Source organism: Pseudophryne corroboree, chromosome 3, assembly GCF_028390025.1.
Source record: "Pseudophryne corroboree isolate aPseCor3 chromosome 3, aPseCor3.hap2, whole genome shotgun sequence".
Taxonomy (NCBI): domain Eukaryota; kingdom Metazoa; phylum Chordata; class Amphibia; order Anura; family Myobatrachidae; genus Pseudophryne; species Pseudophryne corroboree.
The window spans coordinates 257,885,552-257,909,355 of NC_086446.1; the positions used below are offsets into that span (position 1 = coordinate 257,885,552).

Sequence of the window (23,804 nt, forward strand, 5' to 3'; positions counted from 1 at the left end):
TTTTTTTGTACATGCCTAGTGGGGCAAAGCACATTTTTACACACCATAACTGGGCTTATATGCAACTCTTAATCATACCTAAGAGACTAATGCCAAGATGCATGAATTTTTGTACAAATTGGCCAATTAAGTTGGTCATGTAACAGTTTTGCTAACTGGCCAGATTAATAAATGTGTGGGCAGCAATATTAAATAGGCTGAATAACATAGTCATACCTAGATGTATCACACCTGAACTTACCTGCAGGTAGACATATCCACTGTCTTCTATGGCTTTCTGTCTCTGGAATTGGTGTTTACTATCCTTTCTGTTTTCTACAGCTTTATTGACACATGATTCTTGGAGGACCTTTGTCTCTTTGTGTGCTGGAACTTGTGGCTTCAGGGTTACATTACATTCCTTCACAGGTTTTGATTTCAGTTCATGCTTTTTATTTTTGAACAGAAGCTTTCCATTTGCTATGATGATAGACACAAACCGCTTAATGTCATCTGGAATTGTCCTGGCCACCATAACAAACTGATCTAGGTCGTCTGGTGTTGTGTGTGGCTTATTAATAACTAATGCCTGCAGTGACCAGTTGCAGAAATTAATAGCTTCTTGATTATTTGAGAGAGTCTGGAATGAATCTGTAAGAGTTTGCAATTGGTTGTTAATCCTAAATTGAATGTTAATGTCTGTTAAGTGAGAGGCATGAACCTTGATGTTCTGGGCAAAGTCTGTGAACTTTCTTAATGATGAGATAATGCTGTCAACAGCTCTGTGAATGTCCTCAATGTTGGACTCCATATTTTCCTGTAATCTCCACTTGCTGCTCACAAAGATCATGAGACTTGCTATGGAACTAGACACCCGTTCTTGGAGCTCAGTAATCTTCTTGATGGCCACTTCTGGTTCTAGAAACGCTTGGTTTGTGCTGTCTAATTGAGATGACAAAGTTAAAGACTCGCAAGAAGCCGTTGAAGAAGTGGATAAGGTGCTGGTTCTACTTTCCGAGCTGGACACAGAAAACCGATCTTGTTCAAGCTTATGGTTAGATGGTTTGGGATTCCTTGGGAGTGGTGGAGGAACATCATAAATCCGCTCATTGCACACTGGACTATTAATCTCAGACTTTGGTGGAGATCCTGCAGCTGACCCTCGAGGGATATCGTAAACATTTTCCTTGGAATAAGCTTGTTCCAGCTTCTGTTTTGAAAATGTTGATGAACCTTTTCGTGAATTTCCATTTTGATGTAAGGAGGATATATCACGAGATGCTGGAACATCATAAAGACTTTGACTGGTTAGTGAGGATTTATTTTGCAGGGGCGGAACATCATATATTTGACTTGCTGTACAGCTACTCTCTGCTTTGGTTTGTACTGGCCCATACCACGTTGTCGGCACATCATACACCAATTGTCTATCTTCAGAAATCTTTCCAGAGTTCATACTTAAATTGTTTCTGTCAGGTGACAAAGGGACATCATAGATCCAATCTGACTTGCGAGGGTTTGGTAGTGTGTTGAAATTAGCAACCACAGGAGGACAGTCACGTCTGTTCTTCTGAACCAATGTACCAGTAGGGGGGATATCATAAACCTGTGAACAAAAAAAAAGTCACTGTATGCACATGTCACATTTCAACTACAACTTAAGTGTTTCTTAATTTTTGGCTCTTCAGAGTCTACTGAAATGTGCTAAAAAGATATATCTTGGGTTGTTAAAACCCCTAAGTGACCTTCCACTGTCTACTGCTCTGATAACGTAAGACAGAGTTCCTCTTTAAAGTAGTAGCAGTAGCGGATCTTGCTATGGGCAAGCAGGATTTTTGCCCGGGGCGCCACCTTCCGGAGGGTACCGCCGCCCGGTGTTGTGTAGATGTGGTACTGCATTGTGGGAGTGGCACATAGACGCTAGAGGTCATAATTGACCTCTAGTGTTTATGCGGTGCTATGGGAGAGATGTCATGACGTCTCTCCCATCGATCTGAGGAGCGGCGCCGGCGGCCGGAGACGGAGGGCAGCAGCGTTCGGGAAGCAGGAGTGGTGATTGTATTAATTTTTTTGTATTTTTTTTTTTTTTGTAAACGGTGCAACTAGGGGGCCCAACTCTACAGGGGGCACAGTACTGGGGGCAATACTACTGTGGGCACAGCTACAGGGGGCACAACTGCTGAGGGCACAGCTACAGGGGGCATAACTGACCACGCCCCTTCTCCATGAAGCCGCGCCCCTATATTTTCGCCCTGGGCCCTGAGTAGTAGATTTCTGAACCATGAACTGCTAAATTCCTTATTAAAATGATAATTTCTGTAGGTATTTCTATTAACTAATTGTGTTTTGGCCTTAATATATGTTTGAAAATGAAACATTTGCAGATTGTTTTGGCAAGTGAAGTGCTGGAATATATAAGATAGCTGCAGGAGGCAGAAGATTGAATGCACGAACTGTAATCAAGCCAGCATCATTCTGAATAGGATTACTCCCCTCCCTTGTGATGGATGGTCCCACATAAATATATTACACAATTATTTTGGTGGTTGTATACTTACATTTGCAGCTATGGGTCCTCTGAGGTTGATCCTTTCCGAGGTGTCTGGACTGGATGGAATATCATAGATCTGCTGTTGCTGGATCTGATCAGTTGATGAGATAGGTGTAGAATGCCCATTGACTGGAGACGGGGTTGTACCTCTCTTAAAGAAAATATACAAATAATAATTTTTTTAACATTAAGTTCAGATACTTACAGGACTGATAAACAATATATACATTTTAAGCTAAAACGCAGTCACCATGGAAATAGAAAAACTTCTACCAAGGGCGTAACTACCATAGATGCAGGGAGTGCAGCTGCTCTGGGGCCCAGAGCCAAGAGGGGCCAGCGTCCCTGCCAAAATGTACATGTGTTATACACTTTTTTTTTTTAAGTACGTAGGGGCCCTTAGAAACTTTTGCCTTTGGGCCTACAATATGTGGTGTTATGCCTTTGGACCTGCTCATTGTAATGTGGTATAAAATGAACCATAGGGCAGTATAATGTTACATAATATGTCACTGTAGTGTGGCACAATATGAAGTGGAGTCACTTTAGTGTGGCATAATAATATAAACTGGAGAGCACTGTATGTCATAATGTGAATTGGGGGTACTGTTACGTAATGTGTACAGACAGCCCTACAATGTGACATCATGTGAACTAGGGCGCCACTTTGGTTCATAAAATAAACTAAGGCACTACTTTGTTATAAACATTAACTAAGGAACTGTTACTGTATGGATCAGAAAAAGAACTTTAAGGAGCATAAAATGAACAACTGTGAATAGGTGTCTCTCTAAGCATTGGGACAGGGACCCCTTCAAAATGTTGATAGGGGGACCACAAAGTACTGGCTACGCCCCTGCCTTGGGCTCTGTTGAATATAAGTGGAGATAGACAAAATACATTGGATGTATGAATGTTATTTTCTCTTACATCCTAGAGGATGCTGGGGTCCACATTAGTACCATGGGGTATAGACAGGTCCACTAGGAGCCACTGGCATTTTAAGAGTTTGAGAGTGTGGGCTGGCTCCTCCCTCTATGCCCCTCCTACCAGACTCGGTTTAGAAAATGTGCCCGGAGGAGCCGGTCACAGCTAGGGGAGCTCCTTTTACTTTTATTTTTTCTAAGAGTTAGTTTAGGCACAGGGAGGCTGCTGGCAACAGCCTCCCTGTTTCGTGAGACTAAAGGGGGGGGAGCAGTGTCCGCCCTGCGGGGTCTGAGCCACTATCTCTGCTGACAGGACACTGAGCTCCTGAGGGTGCTGATCATTAGCCGCTCCAGGCGACCGCTCACTCCCGCAGCATGCCGCCACCCCCTTACAGAGACAGAAGACTTTGGTGGCGAGTGAGTCACCGGCCCCCCTGGCAAGCGGGGAGCCGGTGTGAAGATGGCGGCAACAGGGTAGGGAGCGCCTGGGGCACAGCGGTACATAGTGTGGCGCTGTGAGGTGCACCCTGAGCCAGCGCCTACACCCTACACTGACCAACAAGCCTGTCAGGGTCCCAGGATCGCTGCCAGCCGAAATCCTCAGGCCAGTATAAAATAATGAAGAGCAGGAAGCAGCGCCATGTTCAGGGGGCAGAGTTTCTCCACAGAGCGCACCCAGCAGCGTTCAGCGCCATTTTCCTGCCTGCAGATCCTGTACAACAGACGCTGACAGGGAGAGCTGTCCCTCCAAGCAACTCCAGCTATCCTTTGCAGTACCAGGGGGTTGTAGAAGGAGGGGGGAGGCTGTGTACAGTCTGTGTAGTCTATTAAGGTACAGAGACAGCGCTAGGTAGTTTTATTAGTTCTACCTCAAAAACACTGTGTGTGGGTTGACTCCAATCTCTGTGTCTCTCTGTGGCATACTTAGGGGGAAACTGTGTCTGACATTTCCCTGTGTGTGTGTGTGTGTGTGTGTGCGTGTGTGTGGGGGGGGGGGGGGGGGTTTAATATCTCACATAGCCATGTCTAGGGACTCTGTCTCATATGCTGCAGAAGATGTTTCCTCTCAGGAGGGATCCATTCCATGTACACAGGATTGTAATACTTTGTCTCAGATCCCTATTGTTGAACCTGAGTGGTTATCTTCTATCAAAGGAATGATCTCTCAGATCTCTACTAGGGTAGCTAATACTGAGACTGAAACTCAGGTGTTGTAGAAGTCTATGGCAGTTAGGTCAGGCTTTGTCCCTAAGATGACACGGAATGCAGACGGTGATGGGGATGTGCTGATGGGGGCGGCATCCCTTGCTAAGGGGGTGCAGCTCATGATTGAGGCCATTAGAGATGTGTTAAACATTAATGACACAACACCTGAGCAGGTTGAGGAGGCTTACTTCACTGACAATACGAAAGCTTCGCTAACCTTCCCTGCGTCTAAAGAATTAAACACTATATTTGAAAAATCCTTGGAAAACCCGGAGAAAAAATTCCATATCCCAAAAAGGGTTCTGGTTGCTTTTCCCTTCCCTGAGGAAGATAGGAAAAAATGGGAAAACCCACCCATTGTTGAACTCGATGGACAATTGTGTTTTTTCAACCTCAGATACTATGTTACTATGTTGACGCATCTGTCTCCAGACTGTCTAAAAAGGTGGTTTTACCTGTCCCTGGATCTACCGCGTTAAAAGAACCGGCTGATTGTAAGATTGACACTATGCTCAAATCCATTTACACTGCCTGTGCATGTATTTCTATAGCCATAGTAAAGTGGTCAGGCACATTACTAGAGGATTTGGATACAATGGATAGAAGTGACATTGAATTGTTTTTACGGAACATACAGGATTCTGCAGTGTTCATGGTGGAATCCATGAAGGACCTGGGTACGCTGACTGCACGGATATCTTCCATGTCGGTCTCAGCCCGCAGGGGATTCTGGCTACGTCAATGGTCTGCAGACGCGGAATCCAGGAGAACTGTGGAGAACCTGCCCTACACAGGTCAGGCTCTATTTGGGGAAGCGTTGGATGCGTGGATTTCCACGGCAACCGCAGGTAAGTCAACTTTCCTTCCCTCTGTTACACCTTCTACGAAGAAACCATTTTCTTCAGCTGTGCCGCAGTCCTTTCGGACCACTAAAGCAAAAAAGTCCAAGCCTCCTACCACTTTCTTGAGAGGTGGTCGTGCAAAATCCAAAAAGCCTGCACCCGCTGGCTCCCAGGACCAGAAACCTGCTTCTGGTTCCTCAAAATCCTCAACATGACGGTGGACCACAAAGACTGGAGGACGGGCTGGTGGGTGCGAGACTCAGATGTTTCAGACACATCTGGGTGTCGTCCGGCCTGGATCCCTGGGTACAGAGTATTGTCCCCAGGGGTACAGACTGGAGTTTCAAGAACTCCCGCCTCACCGATTCTTCAAATCAGGCTTGCCAGCTTTTCTGACACACAGGGCTATCCTACAGGAAGCCATCCTAAAATTGGAAATGTCACAGGTCATTGTCCCAGTTCCACCTCATATGCAAAACAAGGGTTATTATTCAAACCTTTTCGTGGTACCGAAACCGGATGGTCCAGTCAGACCAATTTTGAACATGAAATCGTTAAACCCTTACCTCAGGGTGTTCAAATTCAAAATGAAGTCTCTCAAAGCAGTGATTTCAGGTCTGGAGGAGGGAGAGTTTCTGCTATCCCTGGATATTAAGGATACGTGCCTCAACATTCCGATTTGGCTGCCGCACCAGGTTTATCTCAGATTTGCACTGTTGGACAGTCCCTATCAATTTCAGGCACTGCCATTCGGCCTCTCCACAGCACCGAGGGTGTTCACCAAGGTGATGGCAAAGATGATGGTTCTCCTTCCGCAGACAGGGGGTGAATATAATCCCATATCTGAACGATTTTCTGATAAAGGCATCATCCAGGGAAATGTTGTTGCAGTCTATTGTTCTCACGACTCGACTGCTGAGGGACCACGGTTGGATCCTGAACCTTCCAAATTTCACATTTGGAACCGACCAGGAGGTTGTCTTTTCTGGGAATGATCCTCGACACGTAAGTGCAGAGGGTGTTTCTCCCGGAGGAGAAAGCGTTGGTGATACAAACAATGGTCCGGGATGTCCTGAAGTCAGCCGGGTTTTCGGTTCATCAGTGCATTCGCCTTCTGGGGAAGATGGTGGCCTCTTATGAAGCTCTACAGTACGGAAGGTTTCATGCTCGGTCCTTCCAACTGGATCTCCTGGACAAGTGGCCGGATCTCATCTACACATGCACCAGAGAATACGTCTGTCGCCAAAAGCCAGGATTTCACTACTCTGGTGGCTGCAACTACCTCACCTTCTGGAAGGCCGCAGGTTAAGGATTCAGGACTGGATCCTTCTAACCACGGATGCAAGTCTCCGGGGCTGGGGTGCAGTCACTCAGGGGAAACTTTCCAAGGACAGTGGTCACGCCTGGAATCCAGCCTTCCAGTAAACATTCTGGAACTAAGCCGTCTACAACAGTCTTCTCCAAGCGGCCCATCTTCTGCGAGATCGAGCCATTTAAGTGCAGTCGGACAATGTAACGACTGTGGCTTACAAAAACCGACAGGGCGGAATGAAGAGCAGAGCTGCAATGTCAGAGGTGACCAGAATCATCCTCTGGGCAGAAAAACACTCATTGGCGCGGTCAGCAATCTTCATTCCGGGAGTGGACAACTGGAGTAGGGACTCCATCCGGAGGTGTTCACGGACGTATCACATCTTTGAGGTGTACCTCAAATAGACATGATGGCCTCTCGTCTAAACAAGAAACTTCGGCGGTGTTGTTCCAGGTCGAGGAACCTGCAAGCCGTGGCAGTGGACGCCCTAGTGACTCAGTGGGTGTTCCAGTCTGTGTACATGTTTCCTCCACTTCCACTCATTCCAAGAGTTCTAAAACTCATAAGGAGAACAAGAGTTCAGGCAATCCTCATTGCTCCGGACTGGCCAAGAAGGGCTTGGTACGCGGATCTACTGCTAGAAGAGCCGAGGCCTCTTCCACTTCGGGAGGACCTGCTGCAGCAGGGGCCGTTCGCTTATCAAGATCTTCATGGATTCGGTTGAATCGGGTATGGTTCCCAAGGACTGGCATATAGTGGAGGTAGTGCCGATATTTAAAAAGGGGAGCAAAGCTGAACCAGGTAATTATAGACCAGTTAGTCTTACATCTATAGTGGGGAAAGTATTGGAAGGTATTCTAAGGGACAGTATTCAAAAGTTCCTTGAAGCAAATAAGGTCATTAAAAGGAACCAACATGGATTTGTGAAGGACAGATCATGTCAGACCAACATACTTGGCTTTTATAAAACAGTAAGTGCGAACCTGGATCAGGGTAAAGAGGTGGATATAATCTTTTTAGATTTTGCCAAAGCTTTCGACACTACCACACATGCGTCCTATCTATAAGCTACAAGAAATAGGTCTAGGGAGCACAATGTGCACTTGGGTCAGTAATTAGTTAGATAATAGGGAGCAGCGCGTTGTGGTCAATGGATCATTTTCAAATTGGACCAAAGTACTAAGTGGTGTGCCAAAAGGGACCACTTTTGTTAAACATTTTCATCAACGACCTAACAGCAGGTCTAGAGAGCATGGTGTCAATTTTCGCAGACGATACCAAATTGTGTAAGGTTATAAATACGGAGGGGGAAGCTGAGTCTCTTCAGAACGACTTAACTAAACTGGAAGTATGGGCAGCAAAATGGAGAATGAGATTCAACACAGACAAGTGTAAGGTAATGCACTGTGGGGGCAAGACCAAAAATAACACCAACATACTAAATGGGGTAATATTAGGGGATTCTGTACTGGAAAAAGACTTAGGGGTTCACATAGATAACAAATTAAGCAGCAGTACCCAAAGTAGGAGTGCAGCAAAGAAGGCTAATAAGATATTAGCATGCATAAAACGGGGAATTGATGCAAGGGAGGAGAGTATTATACTCCCATTATATAAATCACTAGTGAGGCCACATCTTGAATACTGTGTGCAATTTTGGGCACCATATTACAAAAAGTATATCCTGGAGCTAGAAAAGGTTCAGAGGCGGGCGACTAAACTAATCAAGGCATGGAGATGCTGGAATACGAGGAAAGGCTTGCAAGGCTAGGCATGTTTACATTGGAAAAGAGGAGACTAAGAGGGGACATGATCAACATCTACAAATATATAAGGAAAAATACACAGAGCTTGGGAGGGACCTGTTTTCTATAAGATCAGCACAGAGAACACGTGGTCACTCGATTAGGTTAGAGGAGAGGAGTTTTTGCACATTGAGGCGAAAAGGTTTTTTCACAGTAAGGACAATACGTGTTTGGAATTCCCAGCCTGAGAGAGTAGTAACAGCGGACTCAGTCAACACCTTTAAGAATGGGTTAGATAAATTCCTATTGGATAAAGATATTCAGGGTTATGGTGCGTAGGCACGCATTATAGTTAATATAACTAGTCCTAACACAAAAATAACTAGTCCTATAATAAGACTGCATAGGCGACCACAAATAGGTTGAACTCGATGGACAATTGTCTTTTTTCAACCTTAGTTACTATGTTACTTACCGCGGCTACGTTTGATGGCATGGAGGTTGAACGCCTGATATTAGCTCGGAACAAGGTTATTCCTACCCTGATACAGGCTAGGAAAGTAGTAACGTCTAAACATTACCATCGTATTTGGAAAAAATATGTATCTTGGTGTGAGTCCAAGAAGTTTCATACGGTGGAGTTTAAACTGGGACGGTTTCTCCTCTTCCTGCAAGCAGGTGTGGATATGGGCTGAGGTTGGGATCCGGTCAGGTCCAGATTTCTGCCCTATCCATTTTCTTCCAGTAACAGTTGGCTTCCCTCCATGAGGTTCAGACTTTTCTTAAAGGGGTTCTGCACATCCAGCCTCCCTTTGTGCCACCTATGGCGCCTTGGGATCTTAACGTGGTGTTACAGTTCCTCCAATCGGATTGGTTCGAACCTCTACCGGAGGTTGAGGTCAAATTTCTCACGTGGAAGGCTGTCACTTTGTTGGCCTTAGCATCTGCTAGACGTGTGTCGGAGTTGGGGGCTTTGTCTTGTAAGAGCCCCTACTTGATCTTCCATGAAGATAGAGCTGAGCTCCGGACACATCAGCAGTTCCTTCCGAAGGTTGTGTCGGCATTTCATATCAACCAACCTATTGTGGTGCCAGTTGCTACTGACTCCTCAATGTCATCAGGGTCCTTGGATGTTGTAAGGGCTCTGAAAATCTATGTGAAAAGGACTGCTCGTCACAGAAAATTTGACTGTTTGTCCTGTATGATCCCAAGAAACTTGGGTGTCCTGCTTCTAAGCAGATGATCTCTCGCTGGATCAGGTTCACTATCCAGCATGAGTATTCTACGGCAGGATTGCCGTGTCCTACGTCTGTTAAGGCACACTCTACTCGTAAGGTGGGGCCTTCGTGGGCGGCTGCCGGGGTGTCTCGGCTTTACAGCTTTGCCGAGTGGCTACTTGGTCTGGGTCGAACATGTTTGCAAAGTTCTACAAGTTCGATACTTTGGCCGCTGAGACCTGAAGTTTGGTCAATCAGTTCTGCAGGAGCCTCCGCGCTCTTCCTCCCATTCTGGGAGCTTTGGTACATCCCCATGGTACTAATGTGGACCCCAGCATCCTCTAGGACGTAAGAGAAAATAGGATTTTAATTACCTACCGGTAAATCCTTTTCTCGTAGTCCGTAGAGGATGCTGGGCTCCTGCCCAGCGCTTCGTGATCCTGCAGTGGTTACTTAGTTTAGTACTGCTTAGTTCTTGGTTAAGTACTGTTTTGTTACTTGGTTAAGTAATACTGTTCATCCGTTACTGATGTTTCAGCTAGTTAGCTTGGTTTGCCTTGTTTGTGTGAGCTGGTGTGAATCTCGCCACTATCTGTGTAAAATCCTTCTCTTGAAGTTCGGGCACAGTTTGTAGACTGAGTCTGGTAGGAGGGGCATAGAGGGAGGAGCCAGCCCACACTCTCAAACTCTTAAAGTGCCAGTGGCTCCTAGTGGACCTGTCTATACCCCATGGTACTAATGTGGACCCCAGCATCCTCTATGGACTACGAGAAAAGGATTTACCGGTAGGTAATTAAAATCCTATTTTATGTAGACGGTTTTCCTACATTGGAATAACAGAGGCCTCACATTGCTTCTTTTTGCAACTGCAGGACGCTTCTAATATCTAAGTCTTGGTATGTGGCATCCCACTTGCTTCCATTCACCATCTCACTTCATTACTTAGGTCCATATTTATCAAGCTGTGCAGAGTGATACATTGCACAGAGATAAAGTACCAACCAATCAGCTCCTAGCTGTCATTTTTCAAACACAATCTGTAACATGGCAGTTAGGATCTGATTGGCTGGTACTTAATCACCATGCAATTTATTCTCCAAGGCTTGAGAAATATGGGCCTAACTCACACAAGAGGACACAAGTCACTTTCCCTGTAAGATCAGCACACCTCATCTCCTAAAATACTATGCTACTATGAGCATTGTAATGATCTAATTGGTTATATGTTGTTTTCCACCAAATTCAGGACAACAAATTTAAACAAGGGATAAAGGGAGCAACTGAAATAATAGTGATATGTAGTTGCCATGTATGACCAGGAAAAATCTGCAATGCTAGTGGTCACAAGGTACCGGAGAATGATGGGAAAGCCAGCAACCCATGGCCATTACTACTAATTAAGTATCCCCCAAAGACTGAATACAATATAATAATGTATAAAAAGAAATTGTAAGAGGAATGTTTTCGTACACTGACTAGAGAAATCTACAGTCTCTGCCTTTGTTGACAGGGAGCAGGAAGGGCTTTGTTCTTTATAATGACAGTAATTATAAAATAACAGTAATTATTTTTTCAGTATGTTCCTTAATTAACTATTTAATCAAAGCAGAAATGGATATATTTTCATTTTTTATTTATACAAGTCAGTTGGTTGTAGAATATAGAAGTATTCAGTGATCAACATCAGAGCAGAGTCATAGGTATAAGTGAACTTTGTATCTTTATAGTGAATTCCACCCAATGGGTGACTCTACTTCTGCCATACTAGTAGAAGTTAGGTTACTATAGTTTACTGTTTGCTACCTGGGAGACAGCAGATAAATTCAGTTTGGAAGGTGGGACATCATACAACTCCGGCTGAGTTATGCTGGTAGCGCTTGATGCACGTGAAGCTCTTGGGAGGGTGAACATATGCTGCATAGAAAGAATTGAATCAGAAATTATGTAGAGAGATTTATCTTCATGCGTTGCAGAACTGTTTTTCTAAAATGCAGGTAGATAAAATCCAAAATGAAGTGACTTTAAAAAGGTATCTGGACTCTAGGTCGACACCAATTGGTCGACAGTGGATGGGTCAACACTAGAAATAGGTTGACATGAAAAAAGGTCGAAATGAGTTTTAAAAAAAAATTGGGGGGGGGGGGGGACTTTTCATACTTTACGATCCATATGGACTACGATTGGGAATGGTAACCTGTGCTGAGCGCAGCGAGGGACCTTGCCCGCTCACCATGCAAGGAGTCGCGGTGCACTAATTGGGGTTCCCGGTCACTTGACGGAGAAAATTACATCAAACAAACATTAAAAACTCATGTCGACCTTTTTTCATGTCGACCTTGTTCAGGCCGACCTAATGGCCGTGTCGACCTATTTCTAGTGTCAAACTTTCCACTGTCGACCAATCGTTGTCAGCCTAATGGGTGTCGACCCTTTTAGGGTTCTTGATCCAACCTCATTTTGCAATCATGTCCCCAAACTATTATAAAACAGCTCCATACTGTGGACTACCTAATAATATGTATGAGAGAAAAAAAACATTTTGAGCCCATAAAAGTATCTCTCACCTACAGACATAGATTTGGATGCATAGGCACTTTTGGCAAATGTTATAAAAGATGCATGATAGAAAAATGTATTTATGTTACTATGTGATAAAACAAACCATGTGACATGAAGAAATCAGAAAGAGTGATACTTATCCAAACCTTAAAAAATGTGTCTGCATTCAATGCAGATGTGACATTATCACATTTTAATAATAAAACATGTCTTAATTAGAGATGAGCAGGCTCTGTTCTCAAAGAACAGAGCCCACCCGAACTTCCAGGATCCGAGTGGATCAGGGCCGGGACTCGGATTTTCAGGCCTGCCTCAGATCCGAAAATGAGGCAAAATGTCATCTTCCTGGCATTGTGTCCGAGACCTCACAAGTTTTGAATTGGGCGCCAAGTCCCATTGAAATCTATGGGCGGATTGCTGATTTGCTGATAGAGACATTCTCATGTCTCTCAGCCAATGGATCCCAGCATTCGTGTTTCCATAGGCTGCTGCTGTGCTGCCGAGACACATAAACCAGGCATGGCAGGCACTGAGAGGAGCGCTGTGTACACTGCAACATTTGGTCCATCATTATCCTCACAGACACCACTGGGGGTATTTACCATTGAGGGGCCCTCCTGCCTGCTGTCACAGTAAGTGCAGTACCACAGCCGGCAGGTCTCCCTGCACTGTATACCCTGCACTGTATCCCGCTCAATATTTAACTGTGTCAAAATGTATTCCGCACTGTACCACACACTGTATCCAGCAGGTATGGAACACTGTTTTTATAGTTGGGGAAATTTTAAGGAGCTGCTCAACAACATGGCTGATTGATTTATATGGGCACAGTGTGTCAGTAATCAGTGGCCCATTGCCCCAGGCGGGAGGTACTGGCTTGCCAGGCTGAGGCATGCTGTGGGCACAGAGGTTAGCACTGCTTCCTTCCACAGCCCTACTTATAATATGAAATAAGTTTCATCTGTAGAGTAGTAAGCTCCACTAGGGCAGGGGCTCAGTAACAAAAAAAATTCACTGCACTGTCCTGCTTAGTACTTTACCGAACCCACCCGAACTCAACTTACCCCATCCGGGGCTGCTGTGGGGGCACAGGAGGTGCTGCTAAAACATCTAAAAGCTGCTCTATTTAAAAATAAAATTCAAATAAAATAAACAAGACACACAGGTGTGCTCACATGCGTGTAACTGGTATACACAGTTATGCTCACATGCGTGTAACTGGGAGCTGTGAAAAACAAAAATAAGGCATCTGCCACAAAATATGTAAATAAATATGCAAAAAAAAAATGGAAAAAAGAAATCCAGGAGATTTAAACAAAATAAGTTTCCAGGCTCGGTGGAGGGGAAAATATCCAGTCTTGAACCTGTGGTATACACCAGTTTATTTGCATCCTAGCATCAAATCCAAAATTGTCTTAATCCCTGAACATGGAGAAGGGGGTACAAATTTGGATGCTGTGGCCCCTAGTTTTTCAGTTTGTCCAGAAATGTGGTATTACAACCCAGGAGGAGGATGTGGTAATATGCATTAACATGGCCATGTTTAATTAACATACTGAACTAAAACCATGACACGTGAGGCTATTTCTGGCAAAACCAAAACACAAAATTAATCCAGATTAGAAAACAAAACATGGGGGTCAGCGCACATCTCTAGTTTTAATAGATTTCTACAGTATTTTGGATACAAATTTCATAATGCAGTGAAACACACAAAAGAATAATGGCTTATTAATAGATACCACAGCTCCACATCCATTGATTAAACTTTTAAAAATTAAATGGAGATCATCTTTCTTGCTAATTAATTATTAATAAAAGGCCCCCATTCATCAGCATTCATAGATTGTGGATTCAGACCAAAAATCAATTGGCATTGTTAAATCAGGATGTGGTTACATTGCCGGCAGTCGGGATCCCGGCATTCAGGATAACGACGCCGAAATCCCGACCACTGACAATGCCAACAGCCGGAATCCTGTCTAACGGGCTATTCCCACTCGTGGGTGACACCCCTAGAGTGGGAATAGAACCTGTGGCAAGCATAGCGATCGCGCAAGGGGCTTCATTACACTCATCTCCCTGCCAGCATTCTGGCGGCCGGGATCCCGGCTTTGGTATGCTGTCTGCCGGGATCCTGGCCGCCGGCATACCGTATCCAATTCGTTAAATCAGGTTGTTCAACATGTTGGATTTCACAGATCAATTAGGGCTGTAGACGGCTAGTGTATGGTAACAATCTGCAGACTGTTTCTAGTACACTGAGCATTTCAAAATTGTCAGATCTGTATTTGCTGAAAATTATCTGCAAATCACTGAAAAATATCTGTAATGTATAGGGCCGATTTGGGGAGAGATGTGTGCTGAGCGAACTGCTCAGCACACATCTCTCTCCCCCGCTCAGCACAGCGCGATGTGTACCAAGCGGGAGGGGGGGGGGGCACGGGTGCTCATTTCACCCAGTAGGTGAAATGAGCAACCTGCTAGATTGAGCAGGCCAATCTAGCACCAGCGATAGCGCCGTGCGGGTCCATGCATCGATATCGCTGTGGGGGTACACACGGAGAGATCACTGCTTAAAATCTAAGCAATCTAGTCAGATTGCTTAGATTTTTAAACAGCGATCGCTCCGTGAGTACCCCCCTTAAGGGTGCAGATTGGTGGATTGGGAAATCTTTAAAACTGGAGAAAAAATCTCAGAATCTGCAGATTTGTTTTTGATTGCTGATGTATGGGAGTGATGCTGATAAATGAAGTTCAATCAGCCGGTCAATTATGAAGCAATCAGATGCAACTAGATAGTGCTGCTGTTAGTCATATCATCAGTGAATATCATTGTTCCAGCACCTGCAAGAGACATGCCTATTAAAAGTCTTATCTGCACATGCTTCCTTGTCTAATTGAACTGCAGTCTAGAACAAGCCCTTACTGAATTCTACCTATGCTCTCTCATCCGTATCAGCATGCAGGGCTATGGGGCCGGGTGACAGGGAGAGTGAAGAAACTTTGATCCCCCGTCACAAGAAACACCCCCCGCCCCGCACCAGCGCCGGGTCGGCCGTATCTGCCTTCGGGCATCTCGGCAAGTGTGTGGGGTCCTGGAGGCTTTGCACAAAACTGAAAAAGTGCAGGCACAAGGTGAAATCTTTTGTGGAATGATACTCCTACTTTTGTATAATTGTAACCAGTGGATAGACACATGAATTTGCTGCATACTTCAGGGAGGGTGGCAAATTTAGGGAGCTCCCCTGGCCTCCTGACAGAGTTGGACAATCTCCCGGTGCAGCCCACTCCCCGACTGAAGTGGGCATCATCCTAGCCCCAAACCGATTCCTCACTGTAATATGCTGCAAATAATAGCTTTGATCAGCATGGAAAGGTGACATAATGACATGCAGCCCTATCCCCCAGTGTACATTTCAGCAAATTGCAGCTTTAAACAGTGGCAAGTGGGACCACAATTTTGATAATCCAGAGCCATGTGCCCCCATAGGAGAGGGGCTGCCCCCTCTGTTACTCTCCCAGAGGAGGATTAAAAAAATCCAACAAGTATGAGTTGCAGTCTGAGGGGTATATTCAACAAGTGTCGGAAGCTGCCGTCTTGTCAGGAAGACGGCAGTTTCCGACAGTTTTAGGTTGGAAGGGGTTCCGACCTATTCATTACAGCCCCATTTATTCTGACAAGTCGGGAAATCCGACTTGTAGGAATGCACGCTGATCGGTGGCTTCCGACAATGCACGCCCATCAGCGTGCATTGTCGGAAGCGGGGCCAAACCCGACAGGTTTTAGCCCCGTTTCCGACAATCTCAATCAGACTTTAAAAAAAGTCGGATTGAGATGAGGGAGCTGAGAGCAGGAGACGGAGGGAGCAGCGGGGAGAGCAGGGACCCAGCGGCAGGGTCCACCCGGCAGGGTCCACCCGGCTCCAGCAAGCGGAAGTCGCGTGAGCCTTCTCTGCTGAAGCCGCTGCTCCCCTGTCTCCTCCCCTGTCGGCTCCGTCTCCTCCGCTGCTCCCCCCCCCCGGCGCCACAGACTTCTACTCAGCTCCGGCGCCGCTGACCGCTTCCCTCTCAGCTCCGGCACCGCTTCCCTCTCAGCTCCGACGCCACTGACCGCTTCCCTCTCACCCCCGGCACTGCTGACAGCTCCCTCTGACGCTGCTGTCAGCGCACCCGCAGCGCTGACAGCAGCAGCAGGTCAGGAAACAGGGAACGCCCAAATCAGACAGTTGGATTTGCTCGCTCTTTTGAATAGGGGTTGTCGGGTCCATTCCGACAACTGCATGTCGGAATGGACCCGACTCTTATTGAATATACCCCTTAGATGGCAATGTCTGCACAATCAGATATTAGGAGTAGGATAAATTGGGGGGTTGCATGAAAATGGGAAACCAAGATTTCAGATTTTCTTTTTTTTTTGGGGGGGGGGGGGATTATTTCAATGAGAGAAAAGGATGGATTGGACCCATAGTGGAGGTGATCCCAACTTTTTAGTAGGGAGCACTGCCTCTTTGTGTCTGGAGACATCATATTCCCAGTATCTCAGGCGTGCCAGAGATCTGGCCTCATTCTATATTTTAATAGGACGTGTTTGGCACATTTGAAAAATAATAAATAATGTATATTTCTATGCCCAATTTAGCAAAAGTAGTGGAAACAACATTTTTTAGTCCCACTGTCCTTTCAGTCCCACGGTTAATGCAAGACATAAATTAGATTAAACTGAACAGTAGTATAGTTAATGAAGGGGTGTCTCAAAACGCAGACTCTGATCACCATCGTGACCATTGGTCGCAATTTGCAATGTTTTAGGCACCGGTAAGCATGCGTAAGCTGAAGCTAACCCAGGCTGGTCATCGGATCCGGACACGCAGCTCCAGTAAGTCTGCGCTCAACGATACAGACCCGTCACACCTTGAAAACAGGGGTGACATGCAGCATGTTGATAATGCTGCGGCTGACGGGGCTGCGAGCAATATCGCAAGACCTGTTCTGCACACGCAGACACCGCACTATCGGATTTTATATGTAAACCATCAGGTTTATGTACAAATCTGAATTAGGCCCTTAGGCTCAGTGGCGGAACTATTACATGTTGCTGTGTGCTGCAGGCCACCGCTGCCCGCCGAGGAGAGGAGAGCAGCGGCCACGGGGGGAAGGGGGGGGAGGAGGGAGCCGCAGCAGCACTATGTAATTGGCGTAGGCACCGCTGCTGCTGTCCCTCTCCTTCACCATAGGCTGTCCTCCGCCGCTGTGAATGCTGGGATGCTCTTCCTTCATCACAGCGGCAGAGGACAGCCTATGGTGAAGGAGAGGGACAGCAGCAGCGGCGCCTCCACCAATTATACTGCGCTGCTGTGGCTCCCTCCTCCTTCTCCCCCCCTGCCCGGGATCATCATGATCTGCCAGGAGCTGTATAAGGAGCCTGTCTGCCAGTGGAGACCGTAAGTATAATCTATTCTTTCTGTCTATCTATATATTCTGTCTGTCTCCCTTAATGTGTAAAAAGGGGGACGCTGTCTGCCGTAATATGTAAAAAGTGGGACGCTGTCTGCCGTAATGTGTAAAAGGGGGACGCTGTCTGCCGTAATGTGTAAAAGGGGGACGCTGTCTGCTGTAATGTGTAAAAAGGGGGACGCTGTCTGCCGTAATGTGTAGAAAGGGGGACGCTGTCTGCCGTAATGTGTAGAAAGGGGGACGCTGTCTGCCGTAATGTGTAAAAAGGGGGACGCTGTCTGCCGTAATGTGTAAAAAGGGGGACGCTGTCTGCCGTAATGTGTAAAAAGGGGGACGCTGTCTGCCGTAATGTGTAAAAAAGGGGACGCTGTCTGCCGTAATGTGTAAAAAAGGGGACGCTGTCTGCCGTAATGTGTAAAAAGGGGGACGCTGTCTGCCGTAATGTGTAAAAAGGGGGACGCTGTCTGCCGTAATGTGTAAAAAGGGGGACGCTGTCTGCCGTAATGTGTAAAAATAAAAAGGGGGACGCTGTCTGCCGTAATGTGTAAAAAAGGGGACGCTGTCTGTCGTAATGTGTAAAAAGAGGACGCTGTCTGCCGTAATGTGTAAAAAAAAAAAAAAAGGGGACGCTGTCTGCCGTAATGTGTAAAAAAAAAAAAAAGGGGACGCTGTCTGCCGTAATGTGTAAAAAAGGGGACGCTGTCTGCAGTAATGTGTAAAAAAGGGGACGCTGTCTGCCATAATGTGTAAAAAAGGGGACGCTGTCTGCCATAATGTGTAAAAAGTGGACACTGTCTGCCGTAATGTGCAAAACGGGGACGCTTTCTGCTGTAATGTGTAAATAGGGGAATCTGTCCGCCATAAGGTGTAAAAGGGGCTCTACCTGGTGTAGTGGCGCTACTGTGCAGCGTAATTTAAATAATGGAGACTACTGTGCACTGTTATATGAATTGGTATTATTTTGTGGCCACACCCGTTCCCCACAAAGCCACGCCCCTATATTTTTTGCGCACGCCTATGGCGTGCACTGCCCCTGTTTTATATAGAGGTGGGGGTGCTCCGATGCCGTTTCTTGCACACAGCGCTAAAATGTCCAGTTACAGCACTGTTGCTAGGTATCCATTTCCCTGGCCCTGAGCAGGTCCCACTCACCAGATCCTCTCCAGGGGTGAGGGGGTGGACATGGATGGGATGAGGGGGCCCAAAGCATTTTGTCGCACCTGGCCCACCGCTCGCTAGTTCCGCCACTGCCTAGGCTGCAGGGGCACCTAAAATTATTTCAGCCAATGTTTTGTTTTTCCCTCTGAATCTCAGTTGAGCAGATTAATCTCAGAATCCTATCCCTGTATTCCTGAAAATTCAGAGAGGAAGTAAAAGTACATTTAGCAAACAGATTCTGCTTTCTGTGCTTGGTTACAGATGAGGATTAAATGGCCATCTCTGTACACGAAAAAAAAAATGTCTATAAATAAAACATTTTTGCTGACTGCCAAAAAAAAGTGATAGTAGGCTCTACGTGCAGTAAATATGTAGTGGAGCGATCAGTACACTCCTGGCTGGAGCAGGGACATTGCCCAGCTGCTGGCAACAGCTGAATATGTTGACAGCTTAAACATTTGTGTTGTACAGTATCCCAGAGGGTAATTTAAAGGAAGACCATTTGGAACTTTGTTTTACATGTGCATTTTCTTGTTTTCCATTCTCTTTTTAGTGGGTCTCACTCTGTGTAAAATAAAAAAAACACTTTTTTTTTTCTTTACAACACACTTAAATAGTAGGAAAAGCAACATTAATGTATTATGGGGGTCATTCCGAGTTGATTGCACGCAGCAACTTTTTGCTGCCCGTGCGATCAACTAGACGCCGCCTATGGGGGAGTGTATTTCTGCATAGCAGGGCTGCGAACGCTTGTGCAGCCCTGCTATGCAAAAAAAGTTTCCTGTAAAAGAACAGGGTATGAGTTACTTACCCTGTGCGATCGTTCCAGCGATGCAGGTCCCGTAATTGACGTCAGACATCCGCCCTCCAAACGCCTGGACATGCCTGCGTTGGACTCACCACTCCCCAAAAATGGTGAGTTGTCGCCCAGTTCCGCCTTCATCCTGTCATTCTCCTTGCGGTCGCCGCTGCGACAGCTTTCTTTGCACGCGACATCGCTGCCTGGCGACAACCGCCGCCGGGCAATGATGCGCTTGCGCAATGCAGCTGCAAAGAAGCGCAGTGTGCGATCGGGTCGGAATGACCCCCAATGTGTATGCGTAAGCAAGACAAAGATACTCACTGGCTCTGATTTACTTTGGATTGAGACACCGATCCTTTAAGCTTGAGGACAGAATGTGAAATTACCGGGTGAAGACGTACCACCCGGTAATTTGACGATTAACATGCGTCCTTTTTCTGTGTGAAAGGGTCAACCCGGGTAGAAATTCCCGGGACATCGACCCAGGAATTTACCAGGGTTGGAGACCCGTGTTGATTCGCATATTACCGGGTAGAGATTCTTGACCCAGGAAATTCGCTTGTCTGTGTGAAAGGGGGGCTCAGGCAGGGTTTATCACAACCTTAGTAAATTGGTTGTGCTATACATTAAGCAGGAAATATAGAATTGTTCATGACAGAAGAGGGCACTCTTCGGATTACCGTTTTCTTTTACCTCGAATTATATATCGGCTTCTATTTTTGTTAATAAATGAAAGTATGCTGAATTTATTATGCCTGTACTAGGTATTATCATGGATTTTGTGTATAATTATTTTTTTTTTTAATGGTATCTGAGACTTTTTTTTTTTTTCTGTTAAGCTACAACCCTTAGCATGCCTGGTCTGTTGTAAGCCGCTTATTACTGAGAAAATAAATCCCTTATAATAGCCATTTAACAATAAAGTCACTGAGACAGCTGAACAATACTGGCCTGGAACACTAAGGGTGAAATCACATCACAGTTTTTGCAGATGTGAACACGTGTAAGCTAAGTTACCAGCTTACATATGTGCTGTGAAAATGAAAGCCCACATTTAAGAATCACTAGATTTTCACAATTCAAAAAATAAAACTCTCTCTTAATTAAAAAAAGGTTTAATAATGGATAAAATTTTTTTATTGATTTAAAAAAAGTTTTATTTTCAGAATAAAGCTTTTTTTTATCATTTTCTTTTGAGATTGGTGCAGTACCTAGGCTTTCCCATTCACATCTTACTGCTGGCAGGGTCAGCCATCACCTTTTTTGCATATTAGGCTATGTGATAAGGAGTTCTATCGCCAGCAAAACACCAAATTTACCTGGCTATTAGGTCCTTTGCACACTGCTCCTTCCAGGAAGCCTCACACCCCTTCTCTCCCACTCTTTACAAACTTTCAGGAAATTACTCATACCCCACTTATGAACTGTAACAGTCAGCCACTGACTGAACCATCCCAAGTATCGTCACCATGTACCCCAAGTTCCTATGGTAATTATACAGGTTTGCTATTGGAAATCCATGTGGGTTGAATGTATATGCCTAAAATTCCTTTTTTCTGCTGGACCTTGCATAACAACATTGGCAGAAACAGATTGATGTTTTTCTTTTCATAGCATTTGGGACAGAAACAGAAGGCTTTCCTCTTTGCTGCGAGACAACGTTGCAACATGCTATACTGGTTTTAGACAATGTGTTGCTCTACAGCTGTTGTGGACCTGCAATTCGAGCAAGAATGCCAAATTCTAACATAGAATACACTTGTTTTGATCTTAGCAAACCATCTCCTCTTCGCTAATATTCACCTAGTCTTATTAATCTAGTGGCAACAAAATCGAACCCATAAACAAGTTATCTTCACAGGGCAGACACAGCACACTCCACATGTCTTCACTTGGACTCCTCAATCTACCCTTTATTTCCTCTAATAATGATGACATTCTCTGCACTCATCATTGCTGGAATATACCCTTACCGTCTGAGGAGCCTCACACCTCTTCTCAGGTCAGCTGATCTCCAGATGCAGTCATATTCAATGCAAACAGTTCCTTCTACAATCTGTGCACTCAACTATATTCCCTCCCAACATTCATTGCCTCATTATAATCACCTCTAGAACACTTCTTCCACCTGTCTGGCACATTCCCTTCCTCCTTTAAATATGTTGTACTCTTCCCAATGCAAAGAAGCCATCCCTTGACCTAGGCTCTCTCCAAATATTGGTTTCTCTTTTCGTCTTTACTACAAAACTACTTCAGAGACATGTATATACCCCTATCTAGCTACTTTCTTATTGCCCCCTAATATCCACTGAAAATGCATCACAAAGTGATCAACATTCTAATTCCCCAATGTCTAAGGGTCACTTCTTTACCTCATCTAGACCGCTTTGCTACTTCTAACACTATTAATCACCCTCTTCCCCTGTATGCACTTCACTCCACTGACCATTTGTCGCAGTTCTTTCTTGGTTCAATTCATACCTTTCCAACTGCTCCTGTATGTGGCGTGACTTCGACTGCACTCCAGCTGTTTTTTGTGTTTACAAAATTCTCTGTTCTCAGGTCTCTTCTTTTACTTTACATGTATTTCCTTGATGAAACATAATTTCATTAGGGACGTTAGGGGTGAATTTACTAAGCCTTCGATGGAGATCAAGTGGACGGAGATAAAGTACGAATCAACCAGCTCCTAACTCTCATTTTTCAAACACAGCCTGTAACATGGCAGTTAGGAGCTGATTGGCTGGTAATTTATCTCTCAAAAGCTTAGTAAATAGACCATCTTTATTATCTCCACAGAGATGTCCCAACACTACCTAAAGCTCAACAAGTCCATAATATAGCTTATCTTTCCTCACCACCAACCCTCAAATCTCTCTCACTGGTAACAAAACCACTAGTCTGCCAATCCCGCTGCATTGTTGTCTTCTTTGACATTTCCTTTTCTCTTTACAGCTCATATCTAGTCTCTCACCTAGTTCTGTCACCCCACCATCAAAATATTGTAAGAATATACCCATTCTATTACTATTCGACTACTACATTCGAATATATACCCATTCGACTACTACAAATTCTTCCTCTCTGGTCTTCTTCGAACATATCTGACACCATTTTCAATCTGCTCTAAATGCAGTAACAACATTAATCTTCCTATTTTACTGCTCTACATCTGTTGCACCACTATTTCTCTTACGTCCTAGAGGATGCTGGGGACTCCGTAAGGACCATGGGGTATAGACGGGCTCCGCAGGAGACATGGGCACTATAAAGAACTTTAGAATGGGTGTGCACTGGCTCCTCCCTCTATGCCCCTCCTCCAGACCTCAGTTAGATCCTGTGCCCAGAGGAGACTGGGTGCATTACTGGGGAGCTCTCCTGAGTTTCTCTGAAAAAGAATTTTGTTAGGTTTTTTTATTTTCAGGGAGCACTGCTGGCAACAGGCTCCCTGCATCGTGGGACTGAGGAGAGAGAAGCAGACCTACTTAAGTGCTACTGGACACCATTAGCTCCAGAGGGTCGGAACGCAGGTCTCACCCTCGCCGTTCGTCCCGGAGCCGCGCCGCCGTCCTCCTCACAGAGCCGGAAGATAGAAGCCGGGTTGAGTAGAAGAAGAAAAAAAGGCTTCAAAGGCGGCAGAAGACTTCAGTTCTTCAGTGAGGTAACGCGCAGTGGTAACGTTGCGCGCCATTGCTCCCACACACACACACACACACACACACACAAAAGCGGGCACTGTAAGGGTGCAGGGCGCAGGAGGGGCGCCCTGGGCAGCAATTAATAGCCTCAGGGGACACTGGCAGATGTACAGATACTGCGGAGGCAGTATATTATTAACCCCTGCCAGTTTTTTTATTATTTGAGCGGGACCGAAGCCCGCCGCTGAGGGGGCGGGGCTTGATCCTCCAGCACTAACCAGCGCCATTTTCTCCACAGCACATGCAGAGAAGCTGGGTCCCCTGACTCTCCCCTGCTGAACACGGTCACAGAGGGCAAAAAAGAGGGGGGGGGGGGCACATGTATTTGGCGCAGTGAGTGTTATTATATATA

At 45.5% G+C, this 23,804-nt stretch overlaps 1 protein-coding gene across 1 annotated transcript in view; it reads right to left on the reverse strand.

Moving 5' to 3' along the window:
• CASS4 (Cas scaffold protein family member 4) overlaps positions 1-23,804 on the reverse strand; it is an 82,803-nt gene that overhangs the window by 17,856 nt on the left and 41,143 nt on the right. Inside the window, exons 3-5 of the mRNA XM_063959024.1 lie at positions 11,582-11,692; positions 2,538-2,681; positions 242-1,585 (exon numbers count right to left, since the gene is read on the reverse strand). Of these exons, the coding sequence (XP_063815094.1) occupies positions 242-1,585; positions 2,538-2,681; positions 11,582-11,692 (1,599 nt within the window). The remainder of the gene's footprint in view (positions 1-241; positions 1,586-2,537; positions 2,682-11,581; positions 11,693-23,804) is intronic.